This window comes from Ovis aries, chromosome 1 (assembly GCF_016772045.2).
Source record: "Ovis aries strain OAR_USU_Benz2616 breed Rambouillet chromosome 1, ARS-UI_Ramb_v3.0, whole genome shotgun sequence".
Lineage (NCBI taxonomy): Eukaryota > Metazoa > Chordata > Mammalia > Artiodactyla > Bovidae > Ovis > Ovis aries.
The window spans coordinates 95530595-95556335 of NC_056054.1; the positions used below are offsets into that span (position 1 = coordinate 95530595).

The 25741-nt window shown below is 38.1% G+C and overlaps 1 protein-coding gene across 4 annotated transcripts in view; it reads right to left on the reverse strand.

Annotated features, from left to right (window-relative positions):
- The window catches only part of SPAG17 (sperm associated antigen 17), a 259499-nt gene that overhangs the window by 128680 nt on the left and 105078 nt on the right, over positions 1-25741 (reverse strand). For all 4 annotated transcript variants that reach the window (XM_060401722.1, XM_060401717.1, XM_004002384.5 and 1 more), the window contains 5 exons: positions 23313-23540; positions 23026-23217; positions 14027-14088; positions 13344-13457; positions 2812-2966 (listed from right to left, as the gene is read on the reverse strand). In XM_060401722.1, the coding sequence (XP_060257705.1) occupies positions 2812-2966; positions 13344-13457; positions 14027-14088; positions 23026-23217; positions 23313-23540 (751 nt within the window). The remainder of the gene's footprint in view (positions 1-2811; positions 2967-13343; positions 13458-14026; positions 14089-23025; positions 23218-23312; positions 23541-25741) is intronic.

The window sequence follows — 25741 nt, forward strand, 5'->3', positions numbered from 1 at the left end:
AAAACTGACAAATTTATAGGAAAAAATCTACAAGTTCCATCGCACATTGAGTTTTTAAAAAATTCAATTCTCATTAGTTAATTGACCACGTTTTTAAAAATCAGAAAGAATACTGAAGATTAAGAAATACAAACCTGTATTCAAAAACCAAAGAATATACTTCCTTAACACACAAACTTGGAGTATTTATAACAACTGACCACACATTAAGCAACAAAGTGGATCAACAAATTTCATAGCATCAATATTCTATAGAACATGTTATCTGACTACTACTTTTGAAATTATCAACTATAATAAGAATGTAACTCAGACAAATGTTTAAAATAAAAACTCACATTTCTATGCAATCCATGGGTCAAATAAGAATTATGGAAATAAGAAATGAATGATATAGCATCATTGTTCAAAACAGCCAAGATATGAAAGCAATCTAAGTGTCTATCAACAGATGAACAGATAAAGATGTGGTACCTATACATAATGGAACACTACTCAGCCATAAAAGAGAATGGAATTATGCCATTTGCAGCAACATGGATGGACCTACTATGTTCAGTCAAATAGGTCATACAGAGAAAGACAAATACTGTTTGTTATCACCTATATGTGGAATTTAAAAAATAAAGCAAATGAATGAATATAACAAAACCAAAACAGACTTGCAGACACAGAGAACAAACTGTGGTTACCAGTTAGGAGAGAGAAGGGGAAAGAGGCAAGATAAGAATAAGGGTAAAGAGGCACAAACTACTAGGTATAAAATAAACTACAGGGATACACTGCATAGCACAGGCAAATGTAGGCAATAATTTATAATACTTTAAATGGAGTACAATCTATAAAACTATTGAATCACAGTGTGGTACACCTGAAACTAATATAATAGTAAATCAGCTATAATTCAATAAAAAAGAATTTTATGTTCAAAAAAATGAACAACAATAAAATTCCATCAGTCAGATATTTTGTAGTGCTAAGGTGGTATTTAAAAAGAAATTTTTTGCTTTAAATACTTGTAAAGCAACAAAAATAACTCAAAATCCTGAGATAAAATTCTAATTTGAAAAGTTAAAGGACATTGGAATAATCCAAAGAAATTGAGAAAAAATAAAAAATAATAAAGATGAGGGCATAATTTTAAAAAATAGAAAGGAGAAAGGATCAAATGCAATAGTTGCTTTCAAAAAAAAATTAACAAAATTGGCAAAACGTTGGCAAGACTGGTCCAGAAAAACAGAGAAATCACAGATTAAAAGCATTAGGAATTAAAACAGATATGTATAACACAAAAAGGCAAGAGCATATTGTAATCCACTTTATGCAATAATTTTGAAAACAGATAAAATGGTCAAATTCCTAGAGAAGTACATATTATCAGATCTAGTTCAAAAATACATAGTAAACCCAAAGAGTCTAATAATCATGACAGAGGTTAAATCAGTAGTTAAACATCTTCCCAAGTCCAGATGTTCTTATTTGCAAGTTTTACCAAATGCCAAAGGAATATACAACTTAGTCTTACATAAATTCTTTTAGAAAATAAAAAAATAGAGATAAAAGAGAGAATATCCACCCACTAATTTATGAGGCTAATAAAAATCTCAATCATAAGCCAGACAAGAACATTTAAAGATGGCAAAAATTATAGCTGAGTCTTACCCAGGAATACAGATGGACATATTCTAAACAATATATCAGCAAACCACATGCAGCAATTTTATAAACAAGATAACATAATGGACAAATTGGATTTTTCACGGGAATGTAAGTTTGAACATTAGAATATCTATTGATAAAATTTCACACTTTAACAGATTAAAGGAAAAGAGAGAACACCTAAATTGATGCAGAAAAATCATTTGATATTATTTAATAGTCATTTAGAATTAAGAACCTAGAGCGAACTAGCAACGTAAGAAAATTTTCTAACCTATGGCAAAAAAAAGAAAAAACACTTAATAGATGAATATTCAAAACCTAGAATAAGACAATAATGTTCTCAAAGTTGTACTGAAGTCCTAGCCAACAAAGAAATGAAAAGCATAATTACTGGCAATGAAAAACAAAACAAAGGAAAGCACAGTTTAATATATTAGCTTGGCATACCTATTGTGTATCCTAAATTTAAAAAAATCATCTTATGACTTTAAAGTGTGTGTTTCTGTGTATCTGTATGCATACAATCCATTTCTCCAGTTTTCTGTAGGTCCATGTTCATCCTCTCTGTATTCCTTAGGACTAAATTCTGTATAAATACCAAATACTGAATATACGTTAACCAGTACAGAAAAATAATAAAAAGTTCTCATCATTAATGAGAAAGGAGAGAAAAATTTTAAGATAGCAATGAAATAATTAAGGAGCTGGGGAGGAAAAACAAATTACTGATTCCTAGAGGTCTCAGTTTGCTGGGAACCTGAGTGCGTGGGTCATTCAGTTACCCTACGTTTGAGTCTTCCCTAGATCAAGTGGAGTTTCCCAAAACCAGCATATGGAATGCCATGTTTTGTAGTTCCCACTTTAAACCTTTCAGAGGCTGTTATATTGGAGTCTAAATGAATCAAGTATAACTTAATAATATCCCCACCAGATTCAATGGGGCCAGGAATGATATCTGTCTTCTTCAGTGTACAGTTTCAACGCCTATCACAGTGCCTGGCACACAGCATTCAACTTGGTGAACTTCACTGAATCTATAGTACTGCACGAATGTTTTTATTAGGTGGAACCACTCAGCTTAGGCTAAGGAACTAAAAACCAAGTAACAAGCTAACTAAGATAACTAACTAAACTGTCTAAGTTGGTTACCTGAATCCAACATTAGAGTGAAGGCCAGCGTTCCAATATTCGTGATGCAGACGCTGTAAATTCATTGGATTATGAAAGACCAACAGTAACGAGTTGTCTTGTGTATGGTAATAAGAATCAACACACCTGTATTGCTGACTGGCTTCTTGAAGAACCTGAAAATCAAAACGAATGCATTGTTTTGTCTTTTTCTCCCCCAAGAGAAGGGTCTCCTGCTAGGGCCTTTCTCTGCTTCCTCCTTTTTCTCCCCTATCTCCGTGATGCTAGTCAAGGTGAGAGCAGAGATGGCAGATATTTTCAGGACCATTGTAGTGACTCTTATAAGAAAAACAAATCCTAGGCTCCAAGTATAGAGGTATTTGCTCAAGTGTTTTTCATTAATGCTGTGAGATAATAAAGTCTTTCTATACCTTCATTTTAAGCTTCTCTGGTAGCTCAGCTGGTAAAGAATCCACCTGCAATGCAGGAGACCCTGCTTCGATTCCTGGGTCAGGAAGATCCCCTGGAAAAGGGATAGGCTATCCTCTCCAGTATTCTTGGGCTTTCCTGATGGTAAAGAATCCACCTGCAGTATGGGAGACCTGGGTTTGATCCCTGGGTTGGGAAGATCGCTTGGAGGAGGGTATGGCAATCCACTCCAGTATTTTTACCTGGAGAATTCCATGAAAAGAGGAGCCTGGTGGGCTACAGTCTATAGGGTTGCAAAGAGTCAGACATGACTGAAGCGACTTAACACATACACACACACCTTCAGATAAATCATCTCATTTTATCATAAAAGCCTCAGATAAATTGGTATGACTATTTTTTCTCATTTTAAAATATTAAAAGCTGCATCTTTCAGTATTGTTTGTGGCCAAGAGAGAATAAGAGACTTGCCTAAGGGTATGGAGTTCCTAAGTTCTGGTACAAGGGCTTATACCAGTCTTTTGACTCTAGATGTCACATTTCACACTCCACACAGCGCTCTCCACTACACCACGGTGTGGTGCAGAGACATACTGTGAGTGGTCTTCCTGATACATACTGTTTCTACACAACTTCTATCCCTGATCCTTTCCAAAACATTTTATCCTCAGCACTGTAATTGCAGCCACAAACAGAGAGGCCCTGTGGGCAGCTGCCTTTTCCTTATGCCAATCAACATAAAGAAATATGTCCATAGGGAAAGAAATTAGACAGTTGTGGGGTTTTGTTTTGTTTTTTTCTTGTCCATATCAATTTGGTGGAGGCAGCTTTCTGTTCGCCACTGTTCGGATGATCTGAAGGCATGGAATTGCATATTATGTCAGGAAAGGACTATTTTACTTTTGCTGTCAATTGCGCACTGGTAGTATAACTAAAATAATACATTTACTCCCCAATCTAACCCCCATATGCCTTTATGAAGAGGCATTTAAATTTTTACAACTGTTCCCTGAGAGCCAATACAAGAAACACATATGTGGTAAATTTTTTTCTTTCTCTTTTTTCAGCCTGCACAGTGCAGATGTGGGGATCTTAGTTCCCTGACCAGGGCTCAAACCCATGCTTCCCTGCAGTAGAAGGATGGAATCTTAACCACTGGACTGCCGGGGAAGTCCTGACATGGTAAATATTTTTGCATTTAAAACATTTTGCTCTATGGGGGTCCTATCCGTTACTTTACTTTTTTTTGGCAAATTCCTTTCAGATTTTAAATTAGAAAAACAAACAACCAATCGAAGTTCTACTTTTGATGAATGTGTAGGTGTTCTCAGTCAATATTTGATAAAAGTTTCACACAATTTCTTTCTTTTCCTTTTTAACAATTTGGCCACAACATTGCAAATCAACTATACTTCAATACATTTTAAAAAGCTTGGCTTTTACCTACTATTATGTATTGATATTTTTCTCCTTAATTAAGCTTTTCATTAAAATGGAGACCTACGACATTCACAGAAAAACAAAATGAACGAGATGGCTAAGACTCTTCTTTAAAATATGATTAAGATTTTTACAGAGGATTCTGGAATTCAGAGATGTGTGTTTAAGAAGCAAGTGATGGTGCACCTGATATGGAGAGAAGGCATTGGAGTTGGGGGAGAGTGAAATAGGCTGATGATATTACAGTAGATGGGGAGGATGGAACTTGGATTAAAGTAGCAGCAGCAGAGATGGTGAATAGCCTCAAGAGGTCTTTTGAGGTGTATCCTCAAAACTCGATGATGGATCAGATATGCGGGACAAAGGAAAAGCTGAAGTAAGGAATGACTCTCAGCCTTTTGGCTTGACGCTGACATTTTCTGAGATGGATGAGGGGAGAAGCATGCTTAGGTGGGAAAATTATTTGCTTCAGGTGGGACACTAAATATTTAAGATGCCTATCAGAAATTCACTAATGTGGAATTCACTCAAGATAGAGAGATAATTTGGAAGACAAACTTTTATGAGTCATCAGGATTAGACATATATAGTAGATGAAATCATTGCGACCTCGTGGACTGTAGCCCAGCAGGCTCCTCCGTTCATGGGGTTCTCCAGGCATGAATACTGGAGTGGGTTACCATTTCCTTCTCCAGGGGATCTTCCCAACCCAGGAATTGAACCCACATCTCCTGCATTGCAGGCAGACGCTTTAATCTCTGAGCCACCAGGGGAGATAGTAGATGAAATCATTAAAAGAGTGTTTACAGAGGAGAGAAGACAATTCGAGACTGAGGCTTGAGGCATTTCAATATTTAAATGGTAGGTAGAGGAGAAGTACTCAACAAAATTCCAGATGGAGCACGGAGGAGGAATCCAGTACGGTGCTTTGGGAACCAGGAGTGAACAGTGTTTTGTGGGGAAGTGATCACTTTTGTGATGAAAAGGTCAAGGAAGATGAACACAGAAGTGTTCATTAGGTTTGGCAGGACAATTACAGGTGACCTTGAAAAGTGAAGCTTCAGGACTTCCCTGGTGGTTCAGTGGCTAAGACTCCAGGCTCCCAATGCAGAGGGCCTAGGTTCGATCCCTAGTCAGGGAATTCGATTCCACATGCTGCAACTAAGACTTCACATGCCACAACTAAGACCTGGAGTAGCCAAATAAATAAATAAATATTTTTTTAAAAAGAAATAAAAGTTAAGCTTCTATGGAGTGGGGAGGACAGGGCTAAAACAAAATAAAATCTGCAATGAACTTCCAGTTAAAAAATGAAAGATTAAACACATGCACTTCCTAACCCCTCACTAAAGGAACAGTCAAATTCGAGTTTTAATATCACAAAGTTGAAGCCCAAGGAAGATGAGACAAAAGAAACATTGTGGAGGCTAGAAAGCAGAAGAATAAATGGTAACTCATTTAGCAGAACATGAAAAGTCAAATTCCAAGATTAGTTTTAAGAGAGACCAGAAGGAACTTTATGAGCAGAAACACAGAAAGGCTCCGGAAATGGCAGAGTTAGGTACCTCTGAAAGTGGAGTGAAAGTGGCAATGAAAATAGGAAGATTAATGTCTTTTGAGAAGCCTCAACCATTCTGGGCTGCCAGGGTAGTGCCCATTTCTCACATCAGCAGAAGAAAGGAGGATTATTACTATAGAAGCTCCTGGATTTTTAAGGGGAGGGACCCTGGGCACCACTGAGGGAGAGCTATACCACAGAAGAAAGAATTCTGTAAAAGTTGAATTGGCATGGTCTAATAGAAATATAAGGTGAGCCACAAATGTGAGCCATGTGTGCAATTTTAAAATTTATAGTAGTCATATTTTAAAGGTACAATTAAGCTATATATTTTATTTAACCTAATACATCAAAATATATTATCATGTCAATATGTAATCAATATAAAAATTGCTAAGTACTCAGAAGCTACATGTGACTAGTGGCTACCATATTGGACAGTGCAGATCTAGACACTGGGTGGTAAGAAATCTGAAATTCCTCTCCTCCATCATTTGGCTCCTAAAACCCTGACAAGTTATGTCTTGGAAGAGAAGAGACCAGACTTTTTCCCGTAGAGACTCTAAAGGGCCCAAGAGTATAGAATTAATACATCAACATTCACAGGTCGTTCAAGACACCCCGCTTCCCTGCAGCCAAATTACCCAACAACAAGGTCAGGTTATTGACAGCTTTCCCCCACTTTGACTTTATGCAGCACTTCCGATCATATTTTTTAGTATCTCATTATGAATATAAACAAAGAGGCAAATATCACTAGATGCTATTCTTCAGTATGAAAAATGAAGACACTTCCCCACAAAAAATAATAGTTAAACCTGGGGAAAGGAGTTTTCAGGGGGAAGACTTCAAAGGACTTTAGTATATCCTCATAGAGATAAGAGAAGATATGGTACCAGGGAATGTGAAGAGTATGTTTTATAAATATAATTTATAATTATAAATATAACTTTATGATATTAATATTATAACAACACATACAGAAGATTTGATAGAAAAATTCGATGAAAGCAGAGACATATTTCCAGAATAAGAAGAAAAGCTGTTGGAAACTTGGACAGAAAGGATAAGGAAATTGGAAGTTCAGTCTAGAAGTCCAATACCAGAACAACAGGAGTTTCAGGAAGAAAGACTAAAGAAAAGGGAGGGGAGGGGATTATTAGAGTGATGATTGTATAATATTTTCCAGAATGTAAAGATCGGAGTTTCTGGATTATACTGGGCTCCCCGGCACAGTATTAGGAATAGAACCACACATCAAGACATATCAACAGGAAATCCGGAACACTGGAACAAAAAGAAATCTTAAAGACCTTACAGAGAGAAGAAAAAACACAGACTCACTGATCAGGAATCAGAATTTCACTGTTTTTTTTTTTTTTTTTTTCTCAAGGACAATCTGGAAAGCTAGAAGACTATTGAGGAATGGCTTCAAAATGTTGAAGGAAAATACTTTTTAACTTAGCATCTTATATAAAGCCAAACTGGCAGTTGAAAATATAGAACTAAGGTATTTTCAAACATCCATCACCTCAAAAATTTACCTGCCATTTATGTTAACACAGGAGGCGACTTGAAAAGACAGTCCCCTATAAAAAGAGAGTAACCCAAGAGAGGACAACATGGGATACAGAAGACAGTATCTAACTGGAAAGAGAGGCAAAGGATATGGCCAGGATGACAGCAAAGGGGATGGCAGGACCACAGCTGTGTAGCATGCCCTCTCTGAGAACTGGCGGAATTTCCTTTGCTGCTTTGTATAGTAGCTTCTGACAGTGGTCATCAATCCTTGGTGTATTTTAGCTTGGATCTGCCTCATTCTAATCTCCACCTCTCTGGTTACAAAATATTCTCCCTGTGTGTCTTTAGTTGGTATTTTCTTCTTCTTACAAGGACATAAATCACATTTGACTGGAGCCCACTATAATGACCTCACCTTAATTTGATTACATCATTTAGACACCCTAATTCCAAATAACCCACTTTCAGGTCCTAGGTGTAAGGATTTTAAAAAAATGTTTTGAGGGACACTGTTCAACATAAAACAGTTCACACTGAAAGTGAAAGTCGCTCAGTTGCTCTGACTCTTTGTGACCCCAGGGACTATAGAATCCATGGAATGTTCCAGACCAGAATAATGGAGTGGGTAGTCTTTCCCTTCTCCAGGGGATCTTCCCAACTCTGGGATCAAACCCAGGTCTCCTGCATTGCAGGCGGATTCTTTACCAGCTGAGCTACCAGGAAAGCCTACAGTTCACCTTGTGGCCTCTCAAATTCATATCTTTCCCATGTATACAATATAGTCAACCAATCCCAACATCCTTCAAAGTTTTAACCCTTTCCAGCATCAACTCTAAGGCTTAAATGTTATCTAAATATCTTCTAAGTCAGTTATGGGTGTGACTCAGTTTCTGGTCCATCCTTGGGCAAAATTCCTGTTCACCTGTGACCCTGTGAACCCAGAAAACAAGTTGAAGGCAAGCAGAGGTTCAGAACACACAGGAAAGATATTGCTTAGACAACACAACTGATGGAATATCTGTTAGGTTTGAATGTACTGAGCAGAGATTTACTCTTCAGCAGAGAATTTAGGGGAGAGTAATGACAACTGTTTATCAAACTAAACAAATAAAAAGGAAATGTAATCCAGGATACTACACAGTGCGGCTATGAATCAGTTCAGTTCAGTTGCTCAGTCGTATCTGCCTCGCTGTGACCCCATGGACTGCAGCAAGCCAGGCTTGCCTGTCCGTCACCTACTCCCAGAGCTCACTCAAACTCATGTCCATTGAGTCAGTGATGCCATTCAACCATCTCATCCTCTGTCGTCCCCTTCTCCTCCCGCCTTCAATCTTTCCCAGCGTCAGGGTCTTTTCCAATGAGTCAGTTCTTCACATCAGGTGGCCAAATACTGGAGTTTCAGCTTCAGCATCAGTCCTTCAAATGAATATTCAGGACTGATTTCCTTTAGGTTTGACTGGTTGGATCTCCTTGCTGTCCAAGGGACTCGCAAGAGTCTTCTCCAACACCACAGTTCAAAAGCATCGATTCTTTGGTGCTCAGCTTTCTTTATAGTCCAACTCTCACATCCATATATGACTACTGGAAAAACCATAGCTTTGACTAGATGGACCTTTGTTGGCAAAGTAATGTCTCTGCTTTTTAATATGCTGTCTAGGTTGGTCAAAACTTTTCTTCCAAGGAGCAAGTGGTTTTTAATTTCATGGCTGTAGTCACCATCTGCAGTGATTTTGGAGCCCCAAAAGATAAAGTCTCTCACTGTTTCCATTGTTTCCCCATCTATTTGCCATGAAGTGATGGGACCAGATGCCATAATCTTAGTTTTCTGAATGTTGAGTTATAAGCCAACTTTTACATTCTCTTCTTCCACTTTCATCAAATGGTTCTTTAGTTCTTCGCTTTCTGCCATAAGTGTGGTGTCATGTGGGGTTATTGATATTTCTCCTAGCAGTCTTGATTCCAGCTTGTGCTTCATCCAGCCTGGCATTTTGCACGATGTATTCTGCCTATAAGTTAAATAAGCAGGGTGACAATATATAGCCTTGACATACTCCTTTCCCTATTTGGAACCAGTCTGTTGTTCCATATTCTGTTCTAACTTATTTCTTGACCTGCACACAGATATCTCAGGAGGCAAGTCAGGTGGTCTGGGACTCCCATCTCTTGAAGAATTTTCCACAGTTTGTTGTGATCCACACAGTCAAAGGTTTGGCATAGTCAATAAAGCAGAAGTAGATGTTTTTCTGGAACTCTATCGCTTTTTCTGTGATCCAATGGATGTTGGCAATTTGATCTCTGGTTCCTCTGCCTTTTCTAAATCCAGCTTGAACATCTGGAAGTTCACGGTTCACATACTGTTGAAGCCTGGTTTGGAGAATTTTGAGGATTACTTTGCTAGTGTGTGAGATGAGTGTAATTGTGCAGTAGCTTGAGCATTCTTTGGCACAGCCTTCCTTTGGGATTGGAATGAAAACTGGCCTTTTCCAATCCTGTGGCCACTGCTGAGTTTTCCAAATATGCTGACAAATTGAGTGCAGCACTTTCACAACATCACCTTTTAGGATTTGAAATAGCTCAACTGGAATTCCATCACCTCCACTAGCTTTGTTCCTAGTGATGCTTCCTAAGGCCCACTTGACTTCCTTCGCATTCCAGGTTGTCTGGCTCTAGATGAGTGATCACACCATTGTGATTATCTGGGTCATGAAAATCTTTTCATATAGTTCTTCTGTGTATTCTTGCCACCTCTTCTTAATATCTTCTGCTTCTGTTAGGCCCATACCATTTCTGTCCTTTATTGTGCCCATCTTTGAATGAAATGCTACGTTGGTATCTCTAATTTTCTTGAAGAGATCTCTAGTCTTTCCCATTCCATTGGTTTCCTCTATTTCTTTGCACTGATCACTGAGGAAGGCTTTCTTATCTCTCCTTGCTATTTTTTGGAACTATGCATTCAAATGGGTATATCTTTCCTTTTCTCCTTTGCATTTCTTTTTCTCAGGGATGGTCTTGATCACAGCCTCCTGTACAATGTCACCAACCTCCATCCATAGTTCTTCAGGCACTCTATCAGATTTAATGCCTTGAATCTATTTGTCACTTCCACTGTATAATTGTAAGGAATTTGATTTAGGTCATAACTGAATGGACTAGTGGTTTTCCCTATTTGCTTCAATTTAAGTCTGAATTTGGCAATAAGGAGTTCATGATCTTAGCCACAGTCAGCTCCCAGTCTTGTTTTTGCTGACTGTATAGAGCTTCTCCATCTTTGGCTGCAAAGAATACAATCAATCTGATTTTGGTGTTGACCATCTGGTGACCTCCATGTGTAGAGTCTTCTCTTTGTGTTGTTGGAAGAGGGTGTTTGCTGTGACCAGTGCTTTCTCTTGGCAAAACTCTATTAGTCTTTGCTCTGCTTCATTCTGTATTCCAAGGCCAAATTTACCTGTTATTCCAGGTATTTCTTGACTTCCTACTTTTGCATTCCAGTCCCTTATAAAGAAAACATCTTTTTTTGGGGTGTTAGTTCTAGAAGGTCTTGTAGAACTTCATAGAACCATTCAACTTCAGCTTCTTCAGCATTACTGGTCAGGGCATAGAGTTGGATTACTATGATATTGAATGGTTTGCCTTGGAAATGAACAGAGATCATTCTGTCGTTTTTGAGGTTGCATCCAAGTACTGCTTTGTGGACTCTTTTGTTGACTATGATGACTACCCCATTCCTTCTAAGGGATTCTTGCCCACAGTAGTAGATAGAAGGGTCATCTGAGTTAAATTCACCCATTCCAGTCCATAGCGGTTTGCTGATTCCTAAAATGTTGATGTTCACTCTTGCTATCTCCTTGTTTGACCACTTTCAATTTGCCTTGATTCATGGATCTAACATTCCAGGTTCCTATGCAATATTGCTCTTTATAGCATCGGACCTTGCTTCCATCAGCAGTCATATCCACAACTGGGTGGTGTTTTTTGCTTTGGCTCCATCTCTTCATTCTTTCTGGAGTTATTTCTCCACTGATCTCCAGTAGCATATTGGGCACCTACCGACCTGGGGAGTCCATCTTTCAGTGTCCTATCTTTTTGCCTTTTCATGCTGTTTCAGCTGTGAATAGCACTTACATGATAAATCTTGAAATCTAATCAAAAATTTTGATATGGTTACAAGTTTCAGAGAATGGCAAGGTTTGAGTTTATGAGTGTGTATATGTATGTATAGGTGGAGAAGGCAATGGCACCCCACTCCAGTGCTCTTGCCTGGAGAATCCCATGGACGGGGGAGCCTGGTGAGCTGCTGTCTATGGGGTCGCACAGAGCCGGACGTGACTGAAGCGACTTAGCAGCAGCAGCATGTATGTACAGGAGTGCATGAGTGAGTGTATGTGCACGTCTCAGTGTGTGTTATATGGGGGTGGGCAAGCTGTTTTCTTAAGAGGGAGTCAGTTGATGATGGTAACTCAATATCTTGTTATTTAGAGATAACCGAGTTAAGTAGCAAAAGAAACAGGTAAATACCTTGAAGACTTTTGCCTCTGGGAGTTGTGTCATGGCATGGGAGTGTGCATGCTCAGTCATGTTTGACTCTTTGTGACCCCACTGACTAACCTGCCAGGCTTCTCTATCCATGGAATTCTCCAGGCAAGAATACTAGAGTAGGTTATCATTTCTTTCCTCCAGGGGATCTTCCTGACCCAGGGATTTGACTCCTGCATTGGCAGGCAAATTCATTACCACTGAACCACCTGGAAAGCTCCATGGGCATGGGAGGGACCTGGTATTTTTCGCAAGACTCTTTACACAACGCTTTGGCTTTAAATAATAAGTGGATGTAAAATTTTAATAAAGGTAAAATTTAAATTAAAAGAATAAAATAAAAAAGAGTACAAGTTTTTGCATAAAATGTAAAATTGACAAAAAGAGCTTGCTTTAGTATTACTCATTATTTTGCATAGTGGTTAAGAGCACAAGTTCTGGGTCTGATTTCTTGGGTTTGTTTGTATCTTGCTTCTCTCATTCATCAACCAGTGAGACCCTTTCCAGTGTGACCTTGGACAAAAGTTACTAGTGGTTAAGGTGCCTCCGTTTTCTACTATTTAAATAGTTTCTACTTCATAGGATTACTGAAGAGATTAAATAACCTAGTAATACATATTAATCATTGACTAGCAGCAGCACCATGTGGTAAGTGCTCAACAAATGTTAGCCATTACAGTTTACATTGAATTGTTAATTCCATCAGAAAATATTTAGAAATGTTGTGAAAACTGAAGAGAGCCAACAGGCAACATGGGGAAATATAAGGTTGCTTCCCAATAACATCTTACTTTTATTACTATGGTTTTTTTTTTTTTAAACATGTGCAGCAGTCATGCACATATCTTTTTTCTTAAGAGACTTCATTAAAAAAAACACATCCTTTAAGAAAGTATATTTTAAACTATTTTGGGCATGCATAGCACACAGTCTGGGAATAAACTCACTTTATAGCTGAAGTAAATGGGAATATTGATCTGAAATAGATCTGAGAGTGACCTAGAAGTGAACTGTTCTAAATCACACTGAGCCTCCCCAGACCAATCTGATGAGACTCATAGCCCATTAATACCTGAAGCAGAACTTTTGGTTTAAAATGTTCAGTAAAACTCCAGTCCATTAGATTGCGTTGCTGGGTTTTCTTTATGTCCTCTAACTCGGCTTCTACAGTCATCTTCTTTGGTTTCTTAAAAAAAAAAAAAAAATCAGAGGAATACAATTTCAGCTTTAATTTGTTTAAGTCCAAATGAAGCCCTCTTGGACTCCATCAACTAACCAGCATGCACTCCATCTAATTGGGGGAAATCTGCATATGTATAAATCCATATGGCAACATTTTAAGAGAACTGCTGCCAGAAAAAGTATGCCTTTGACTTTTTTTTTTTTATGGGCAACATAATCTAAATATTTTTATTGTTAGGTTATACTCTTCTGAGTCCTGTTAGCAATTATAGGCAGGTTTTCTGAACTCACTTCAAGACAGCATTAGTTCTACATAGCTGTATGGTCAGCAGGTGTTCGTGACGTTGCCAAGCCACACTGTCTAGAGAGAAGCATGGAGCCTGGAAGTTTTGCTTGAGCGGCTGGTGAAATTAACTCCTTTCTCTCCAGCTGGAACCGAGCTGGGGTAAGAGGATCTGAATAAACCCCTCTCCTCTAGTATTAGCCCCTTCCTGCTAAGTTTCTCTCTTTTTTTAGTTCATGGTTTTCTCAGATCTTACTGGCATCTACACTTTTAGGGCAATAATTCCCTACCTTTTCAAGAAGATCAGCATTTGTGACCGCTTCATCTTTGATCTCATTGTTCATGGTCTGCTCTGTAAATCAAAGACACCGATATCCAGTTGTGTTTGGGCTTTGTTCTCTCTTTGGTCAATGCTGTGCTTTTTGTTGCCATGTGATCTATGTTTCTGTGCTGAAAAGGTAATTCCTGAAATGCATGTTTCATGCCTCCAAAAAGGTGTTTTTGTCAATAATTCTAAATTAGTGTCTACCTAGAAAAGTTATACTAAGTCCTTTGAAAAGAACCCAGCTCCCTATATAATACATTCCTAAATCATATATTAGATATTCTGCCTTCAGACTGTATGGCTTGCTTCTGACATGTACTTTTATCTTATAAGCTGATATTTACTGATTAAACTATGTCAACTGCTCACCACACACTGTTGTCTGTTATGATGCTGGTACTATCACAAAGCCTTTTCAAACTTCTGGGTTGTATCTTGTGAGTGACAGACTAGGACAGGGGCAGGGATGTCTGGAAAGGAGAATCACCTGACGAAAGCACCTCCTACTAGAAAAAGCAATTCCATACACTATCCTGGTAAGCTTTTCCCCCATTCATTAACAATTTATTAATTTAAAACCTATTTAATGGGCATCTGCAGATTTACAGAGTTTTTAAAAGTTAGTTAAATGAATAAAATGAATAGGGAGCTGGATTCCACGGGGCCCCTTATCATGGACACACTAGCTCTCACTATGACCAAAGAGTATACTTATATGATAACTGGGACTGTGATAACCTCCTTGAGTACTAAGCACACAGCCATAAATGGAGAGGGAAGAAACCGACTGATGGTGTTGATTTCTGAATCACCCTGTTTCAGTAAATCTTAAAGTTAACAAATGTGTTATGTAGAGGAATTCCATGACATATGAGTTTCACATGGATAAATGGACACTTTACTGTGAAAGTTTCAGAATGTGTAATATACTCTTGTGACTGTGAATCTCTAAGAAAGAAAGAAATCAAGGACATAGCATATTCCAAATCTGACCAAAGTAATAAAGTGGGGGGGGGGGGCATTGAATCTTGTAACATATCTGTCTTACTGCTCAAAGGCAGCCAGTATGAGTTTTTATCACCGTCCGAATAATAGCAAATTGATCCCTGGGAAGTCATATATAAAATGGTTCCAGCTTGACTCTCCAACCGCACCTCCTTCTACTCTCCCTGGCTCATTCCACTGCAGACTCACTGGCTTGCTTGTTGTATCTTGAAGTTTTTGAACTTGACTTTCTCTCTGTCTGGCATGCTTTGCTTTTAGATAGTCATCTGTTTCAAACCCTTCATTCATATTGCTGTTCAACTGTCACCTCCTCAAGAGTCTTCTGCTTCTTATCCTGCTTGATTTTTGATCACAGCATTTATCCACGCCTAATAATATTTGTCTGTCTCTCCATCTCAAATGTGAATTCCTAGGGAATAAGAACTATTTTCCCGAACCGTACTCTGAGCACCCAAAACACACCAGGAACTCGGTAAATATATATATATATATATATTTTGATTGAATGAGAGAAATCTACATCATGTATTAAAACTATCGAGCCAAATAGAGAGTGCAGAAATGTGGAAGAAATCCTACAACAAAAGCTTATTTGCGGGGTAAGCCTAAGCTCAGCTGGTAAAGAATCTGCCTGCAATGCAGGAGACCTGGGTTCAATCCCTGGGTTGGGAAGATTCCCTGGAGAAGGGAAAGGCAACCCACTCCATAATTCTGGCCTGGAGAATTCCATGGACAGTCCATGGGTTCGCAAAGGGTCAGACATGACTGAGCAACTTTCACTTTCACAAGATCTAAATTTTCACTGTATGGCAAAGAGAACCACATCTGGGCTTTTAGAGGGACCAGCTAATTACATCTAAGCAAGATAGGCCAAATGTTTTACTTGTCTTTAGGAGCATAGCTACTTACATTTTTGCTACTAGATCCATCTCACTTTGGGCTGGTGAGGGTGACAGCATGAATGTTCCATTTTGATTTATAAGAAAACTATAAATTCAATTCAGTTTAATATTTATATAATACAGACACTCAAGAGAAAACTCAGGCCAACTATAACTCTAAATAGACCATTATGTCCCATGTGTCCTTGAAGCAATTGATATGCAATCTGTGGAATAAAAATTATTCTATTCTATGGGCTGCCAGATTTCCGGGAGACTTGATATTCCCTCCTGTGTCTAAGGATCCAATAGAAAAAAAGTCTCCAGTTTAGAAAATACGTTTTAAAAAACTGTGCATCAGATATTTTGTCAAAGGAAAGAACATTCTAAGACTAATCTGAACTCTATTTAATAGTAGAGTAAAAGTCATTTTTTTTTCTTTCTTTCTGATTTCTTCCTTCAACCGCATAATCCTTTGACAGTGTGATTCAGTAGTTTTTGACACATCTGGAAATGGATGCATTCTCATCCCTTTGAAAAATAGCTTTCCTAATCTGTTTTACTTTAGAGATAACAAGATCCCTCTGCAAAGCAGTTACTTTATTAAAAAAACACTCAACAAGCATAAAGGGCACATCTAAACCTATAGCCTCATGGTTATCAACTCTCAGGTTTTCCATAAATATCCAATAGGCCCCGTCAAGTTCAAAACCAGTCTCAGATGGAAATCTACTGTTCGGTTGAGAAAAGCACAAGTATTTAGCCCTTCAAGTCCAGGAACAGGCTTTTCTATGTATTTGATGCTAAGATGGCTGTGCAGGAAATACGTGAACAATTTCTGCTTTGTTTAGAGATTTAAAAGTGGCTGCTTCAGAAATGTGACTCAGTTAGGGGAAAAATGCAAAAACAAACAAACAAAAGATTAGCAACAACAAAAATTTACCTTACATGTTAATAACCCCAGTGAGGCACCAAGGTTCATCTACCCATCTCCATCCAAATGTAACAAGTCCTTGACATAGGCCAGCCTACATCAGGTAGAATCCCTCACAGGCCATGCGTTCAGCTCTCAAGATTGCTTGGCCACTAGGATACACCGTCCATTATAGCATTTTTAGCCACGATGATTTAGGGAATTGCTATAAATGTTTACTTTGCACCAGGACTCAGAACACAAATTTACGTGGTTTGACCACCAGGTGGCAAAAGTTGCCTGAGGAAAACTATGTACCAACTGCTCTGTTTTTTCTTTAAAAACAAAAAAAGGCAAAATAAAACAAACAAACAAAAAACCCCTCTGGCCTTATCTCTCTCCTGGCTTATTCTGGCTCTATATTAACTCAAAATGACTTCTTTATTATACATTTATATTCCCATAGGACTCACTAATGCTGTAATATCTCAAGTTAATTTTTTGTGAGTTAGACTAATAGGTAAGGGTATCTAGAATAGGGAGATACAGAACCAACCCTAAAGGTAAGGAATCAGCCCTGAAGGTAAGCAACCAGCCCTAGGAAGTCCCAAAGGCAGCAAAATTGGGTATGTATAACCATGAAGAAGAGAATATGGATATGGTTAAACCACTAGATGCATCACAAGGAATTTCTTGGAACTGAGGAAGCCACAAGACACAGTGGAGGAAGCACTGGTTTGGATCCCTCTTTGGAATCCTGACTTCCTGCTCATATGTGGTTGAACAAGTTACTTAAACCCCTCTGAGTCTTTGTTTCCTCATCTTCAGGATTAGGCTAATGCTAACTTCCTCATAGGCTTGATGTTAATATAAAGCACTAGTTAATATATGTAAAATAGCATAGTGCTTGGAATATAGCAGGCAGTATTATATAAAAGTTATCTCCGTCACTCCTTGTCACCTTCGCTTATCTACTCTACTAAACAGGCAAGCAGATTTTCCCTAATTCCACTCATTGATGACTTCCTTTTCTACCCTCACTTAAATAAATAAAAATAGTTAAGATGATCATTTAGCCCATACTCACTTAACATCTATTCTTTTATAGCGGTGACCATTTTTTAGAATTTTGAAATAATACAGAAAAGAATTTAAATGCTTGCTATAATGAATAATGATAAAGAAAAGTCCCAGCACTTCAGACATCTTACTCATGTTACTTCACAATCACATTTCTTTACTAAACTTTCATATAATTTCTGACTTTTTTTGGATCGTTCTGGGTTTTTTACACACAATTTACAAATAACAGTTTTGCTTCAACATTTATAGCTTTATCTCTTTTTCTTACCTTACTGAGTTGGCTAGCATCTCCAATGTGATCCTAAATATGAGAGTTTATAGTGGATAACCTTCTGATCAAGTGAAATCTTTCAACTTTTCATCTTGATATACAATGTTTCTTACAGTAAGTTTTAAAATACACTTTATAAGGTAGAGAAGTTTTCTGTCTATTGCTAGTTTGTTTTTCATAAATTGCTATATTTTTTCTCCATCCACTGAGATTATATTTTTCTTAGTGTGTTAACTGATAAATTATATTGATTTTACAATGTATGCTTTTCCTTGTTACAAAAACTTGTCCTGATTATTATGATTTTATATATTGCTATATCAGTTTGCTTATTTTTTATTCAGGATTTGGGCATATATGTTCATGAATAACTGAGTTTTAATTTTTTGTTGTTGTTGTTGTACTGCCCTTGACAGTTTTATTATAAGGCTGATGCTAGTTTCATAAAATGAGAAAAGAATAATCCTTCTATATTTCCTGGAATTAATTTTTGTTAAGATTAGAAATATATTTTGAGTGTTTAGAACTATTATTTTTTTTGAGTGTTTAATATCACTAGTCAATGAGATTTTATTTGAGTTTGGCATGTCTTCTTTGGGAAGTTTTTAAATCGACTTAATTTATTTAAATAATTATAAGATATTCAGGTTTCATATTTCTTCTTGAGTGAATACTTTTCTAGTAATTTGCTCATTTCATTTTTCAGTTCAGTTCAGTCGCTCAGTTGTGTCTGACTCTTTGCAATCCCGTGAATTGCAGCACGCCAGGCCTCCCTGTCCATCACTAACTCCTGGAGTTCACTCAAACTCACGTCCATCGAGTAGGTGATTGCCATCCAGCCATCTCATCTTCTGTCATCCCCTTCTCCTCCCGCCCCCAATCCCTCCCAGCATCAGAGTCTTTTCCAATGAGTCAGCTCTTCGCATGAGGTGGCCAAAGTACTGGAGTTTCAGCTTTAGCATCATTCCTTCCAAAGAACACCCAGAACTGATCTTTAAAATGGACTGGTTGGATCTCCTTGCGGTCCAAGGGACTCTCAGGAGTCTTTTCCAACACCACAGTTCAAAAGCATCAATTCTTCAGCGCTCAGCTTTCTTCACAGTCCAACTCTCACATCCATACATGACCACAGGAAAAACCATAGCCTTGACTAGACTGACCTTTGTTGGCAAAGTAATATCTCTGCTTTTGAATATGCTACCTAGGTTGGTCATAACTTTCCTTCCAAGGAGTAAGCGTCTTTTAATTTCATGGCTGCAATCACCATGTGCAGTGATTTTGGAGCCCCTCAAAATAAAGTCTGACACTGTTTCCCCATCTATTTCCCATGAAGTGATGGGACCAGAGGCCATGATCTTCATTTTCTGAATGTTGAGCTTTAAGCCAGCTTTTTCACTCTTCTGTTTCACTTTCATCAACAGGCTTTTTAGTTGCTCTTCACTTTCTGCCATAAGGGTAGTGTCATCTGCATATCTGAGACTGATATATCTCCCGGCAATCTTGATTCTAGCATGTGCTTCTTCCAGGCCAGTGTTTCTCATGATGTACTCTGCATATAAGTTAAATAAGCAGGGTGACAATATACAGCCTTGATGCATTCCTTTTCCTATTTGGAACCAGTCTGTTGTTCCATGTCCAGTTCTAACTGTTGCTTCCTGATCTGCATTCAGGTTTCTTAAGAGGCAGGTAAGGTGGTCTGGTATTGCCATCTCTTTCAGAATTTTCCATAGTTTATTGTGATCCACACAGTCAAAGGTTTTGGCATAGTCAATAAAGTAGAAATAGATATTTTTCTGGAACTCTCTTGCTTTTTCCATGATCCAGCAGATGTTGGCAATTTGATCTCTGGTTCCTCTGCCTTTTCTAAAACCAGCTTGAACATCTGGAAATTCACAGTTCACGTATTGCTGAAGCCTGGCTTGGAGAATTTTGAGCATTACTTTGCTAACGTGTGAGATGAGTGTAACTGTGAGGTAGTTTGAGCATTCTTTGGCATTGCCTTTCTTTGTGATTGGAATGAAAACTGACCTTTTCCAGTCGTGTGGCCACTGCTGAGTATTCCAAATTTGCTGGCATATTGAGTGCAGCACTTTCATAGCATCATCTTTAGACATACTCAAATAAAGCTGCAGATTCTTTACCAACTGAGCTATCAGGGAAGTCCCTTATATCCTTTTACTCTCTTTTAAATTTCTATAGCACCAAAGGGAAATCTGATTCTTTATTTCCCCAATGATTTTTATTCCTGAAATAATTTTATTTCTAATATAGTAATTCATGCTTCTTTTTGTGATCAGCCATTTACTAAAAAATTTTCAATTTTAAAAATCTTTCAAAGGACCAAAATTTTCATTTTATTTGTTCTTCCTATTGCATCTGTATTTTCCATAATTTCTTTGTGGTTCAAGAACATACTCTGTAGTTTTGATCTGTGAAAATTTGTTTCATGATGTAGTATACAGTTAAGGTTTTTAATATAAGCATACACACTTATGATCTCTAAGAGGCTATAGTATTAAGGAGGCCTTAATATAGGCATATGAATAACCATTATAAGTAGTAGGAAATCCCTGGGAGCTCAGCTGGTGAAGAATCCTCCTGCAATGCAGGTGACCCCACTTGGATTCCCGGTTTGGGAAGATCCCCTGGAGAAGGGATAGGCTACCCCCTCCAGTATTCTTGGGCTTCTCTGGTGGCTCAACTGGTAAAGAATCAGCCTGCAATGTGGGAGACCTGGGTTTGACCCCTAAGTTGGGAAGACCCCCTGGAGGGGGGCACAGCAATCTACTCTAGTATTCTTGCCTGGAGAATCCTCATGGACAGAGGAGCCTGGTGGGCTACAGCCCATGGGGTTGCAAAGAGTCAGACATGAGTGAATGACTAAGCAAAGCACAGCACAGCACAGCACAGAGTAGGAAATAACTGATGCTATAAAGGAAGCATATATTAATTATGAGCATGGGAATGGTAAGAAAGGCATTTCCAGATAAACACATCTAACAAAGCTTCATGGGCATGTCATTTGAACCTCAGTATAGTCAAAAAGACAACTCTAGTGGGAGGTATTGTGGGGAAAAGTTAGAGATAGAAAAGAGCAGGCTGCCTAAAGGAAATAGGGCCTAATTATATTGACTACAGCATGTGCTAAGAGAACAAAAGTGAAAAAGTGGAAAGGGTTTAGGAAAATAATTTGGTACTGTTGAAGAAGTGTATAAAGCAGGCCAAGAAGTTGGGTTCTATTTGTAGGTAGTAGAGAGCCATTGATAGCTGAGCAGTAAAGAATCTGCCTACCAATGCAGGAGACACAGTTTTGATCCCTGGGTTGGGAAGATCGTTTGGACAAAGAAATGGTAACCCACTCCTGGAACACACTCCAGTATTCTTGCCTGGGAAATCCCATGGACAGAGGAGCCTGGCAGACTACAGCCCACGGGGTCACAAAAAGAGTCAGACTTGACATAGCAACAAACAACAATGAGGGAGTCATTGAAGGTTATAAGCAGGGTAACAGCATATTTTAAGTAATTAATCTGATAGCTGTGTGTAAAACAGCTCAATAAAAATATAGCCTGATATTTTTCTATGCTTATATATCTCTTAATATTACAATATTTATTATGATTTATTCTACAATGAGAATAATTACCTGAGTAGGAGGGTGTTCAGGTAAACTGATGTTCATTGAGTATTGATTTTGTGCCAAGCTCTGTACTACACAGCTCATTGCTTTGAGGGTAATTTTGGATAATTTTTTTTGCATAGAATCACAATAACCCTATGAAATACTAATGATAAAAGTTTTAATTCTGGTCACTGTACTATATTTACAAAGGTAGTAAGAGTGGCTTAAGAGGCCTTATGACACATTGAAAAACAAGGGTTGAAACAATGAGGACTTACTCTACAAATAATAAATGCGAGAGTGGGTGTGGAGAAAAAGAGAACCTTCCTAAACTGTCGATGAGAATGGAAATTGGTAAATAAACCCACTATGGAGAATAGTATGGAGGTTCCTTATAAAAATAAGAATAGTTACCATATGATCCAGCAATCCCACTCCTAGGCATATTATCTAGGCAAAACTGTAATTCAAGAGATACACTCATCCCTATGTTCATAGCAGCACTGTTCACAATAGCCAGGACATGGAAGCAACCTAAATGTCCATCAGCAGATAAATGGATAAACAACACACATATATGCATATATATAATGTACATAATAGAATATTACTCAACCATAAAAAGTATGAAATAATGTCATTTGCAATAACATTTATGAACCTAGATTATTACATTAAGTGAAATAAGTCAGACAGAGAAAAACAAATATATAATGTAACTTACATATGGAGTCCAAAAAATGATGCAAATTAATTTATTTACAAAACAGAAATAGATTTCCAATGTAGAAAAAAATACTTGGGGAGAGGAGGATAAATTAGGAGTTTGGGATCAACAGATACACACTACTACATATAAAACAGATAAACAAGGACCTACTATATAGCACAGGGAACTATATTTAGTGTCTTGTAATAACCTACAATGGAAAAAATATGAAAAAAATATGACTGAATCAATCTGCTGTATACCAAAGCGCTGTAAATCAACTCTACTTCAATAAAATTTTTTAAAAAATGAGTAGTTACTGAATAACACTCAGTAACAAAGTTTAATTAACAAAACAATATGAACCAGTTTTTCAACTGAAATAGGGAGGCATTTAAATAATGTATCTTGAATTTTTTTGGTTTATACATTCTATATCAGTATCTATACACACACACACACACACACACATTTGCTCACCCAGAGTCTCAGGTTGGAGCTGAGACTTCAAGTTTGTCTCCTGCTCTGTTGGTTGTCTATTATCAGAGTCTAAGGACTTCTTGTTACTACCAGGCTGGCGATAATCTGATGGTTTTTTGTTGAGCTCATCATCTGGCATAGGTGTTGACCAATTCTGATTCAGAAATAAAATTCTGTCTTTGGTTCCACCATCTAGGCAGAATAAAGAGGATCCATAAGATACAATACTAGACAAATCGACAATCATACAATGCAAGAATGCCTTTTTCTCCCTCCAGGCAGTGTACCTGTTTGCTGTTTGGCTTCTTGGGTATTCATTTTCATGATGTACTGTTGCCTTATCTGTTTAGCAAATCTGGCAGGGTTGTCCCATGGTATGTTGAACATCTCAGAATCTGTCCCATACATCATTTTAGAATGCTTTAGATTTCCATCTTCATCAACCTTAGAGAGTTTCAGGCTCTCAAAAGTAAACACTTTGAAGGCTCGTTCTACTTCATTCCAGCTCAAGACTTCTGTAAGAAAGCAGACCAGTGCTGTTAGAAATGTTCTTTATTACCATACAGTACAGGGGCAATGTGGGTGGGGGGCGGTTGGTCAGTCCACCAGAAAGACAAAAGAGTCACGCCATAATGCGTGTTGGCCTGACTTTACACATGGGCACCCCAATTCTGCAACAAATATCACAGGCAACTAATAATAAGAAACGTATACAATCAAGATACATCAAGATAATGCCCATAAACTGCTTCATAGATGAATGAACATGAGGTGTCCAGATTGGTTCACACCGACTTTCCAGAGCATTGGTTGAATATGTTTAAAACTTGTCATTTTTTCATAGAGAATAGACTCGTGGTTGCCAAAGGGGAGCAAGGTGAGGGAAAGATAGGCTGGTAGTTCAGGGTTAGTAGATGCAAACTATTACATATAGAATGGATAAACAGCAAGGTCATCTTGCATAGTACAGGTAACTGTATTCAATACTCTGAAATGGAACAGAATGTAAAAAAGAATGCATATACGTATATAACTGAGTCACTTTCTCTGTATAGCAGAAATTGATACAACATGGTAAATCAACTACACATTAATACATTAAGGCAATGTCATTTTAAGCAAAAGCATCTTTTGCTGCTGTTGTAATTTAACACAGAAATTACTCACTTGTGTCTAATATAGGCTGTCATGTTTAGTAGGCTTTTTTTGTTCACTCAGGCTTAGAAAAGGCATCTTTCCACCCAATAAACTGGTACAGAACTTTTCATAATTTTATTTCAAAGGTTATCAGCCTTCAAGCGGCTATATTAAATTGTATATTTAATATTTTATAGAATTTGTATGTTCACTCACTCATGCACTCATTTTTGTCTTCTATGTTCCGGGCTTTATACTCTATATGTATTTTTCTTTGCCTGACATTGAAAGAAAAGACTTGGTTCTGCACTTTAAAAGTTCAAGATAGAGAGGTAGGAGGTAGTATTAACAAACAATCATGGAATTCAGTGAGGGAAAGTGAAATGATAGGGACAGATCAAAGAATCAGAGGTCACCTCCATTCTTCCTCTCCAACAGAGAAGAGTGTAGCGGGAAGGTTCCTTTTGGAAAAAAACCACAAGGAAATTCTGGAGAGAGACACGAAAAAGGCATAGGTGACAAAATTAAGTTTGTTCATTCATTCACTTCACAAACATTTTTTGGGCACCTACTATTTGTCAATGACGTTAATAAAAGGACTATAGCAGCAAACATCCGTGAACTCCTAACTTCACAGACTATCTATTTTAGCAGTTGGGAACACAGAATAAACAGGCAATTGTATACTCTATCAGAAACAAGAAGAGGAGTAAAGCCAGATGAGGGGATAAGTGGTAATAATGACTGGGGAGGGACTTTATATTTTATATAAAGAAGTCAGAGCAAGGTAGCTCAGATGGTAGAGAATCTGCCTGCAATGCGGGAGACGCAGGTCTGGTCCCTAGGTAGGGAAAAATGCCCTGGAGAAGGGAATAGCAACCCACTCCAGTATTCTTGCCTGGGAAATCCCATGGACAGAAGGGCCTGGTGGGCTATATTCTTTGGGGTCGCAAAATAGTTGGACACAACTTAGTGACTAAACAACAACAAATATCAGAGCAGAGTAAAGCCGGTAAAGCAAACATAAGAAAGAAGTGGGGGAGTCATACCACTATCTGGGAGCAGAATGATGGAGGCAGGGGAGGGAAATAGCTAGTGCAGAGGGCGACACAGGGGTGTGATGGACTTGTCCAAGGAAGCACAGTGAGGTCAATGAAATAGAGTGGAGTAGAACAATGAGAATTTGACTGAGGATGAGCTCAAAAGTTTAGATTTTACTTTGAGGGAAATGGGTGATCACGAGAGGGTTTTGAGCCAAGGAGGAACAGGATCTGACTAATCTTTTGGAAGGGTCATTCCTGCTATTATGTGAAGAAAAGACTGTAGGTAAAAAGGGAAAGCTTGGAGACCAACTGGAAAATTACTGAAATAGTTCAAGTGAGAGGTGGTGCCCGACTGGGCTGGGCTGGTAGTGAGAGATGTGGTGGGATTGGTTGTGGGGCATAAAAAAAGAACCAGGGATGACTCTAAGGTTTGCGTAGAAAAGAGTTGGTATTTACTGAAATAAATAGTGCTGCGAAGGAACAACTTTCAAGGAAATTGAGAATTTGGACCTATTAAGCATTAAGAAATCTGCCTG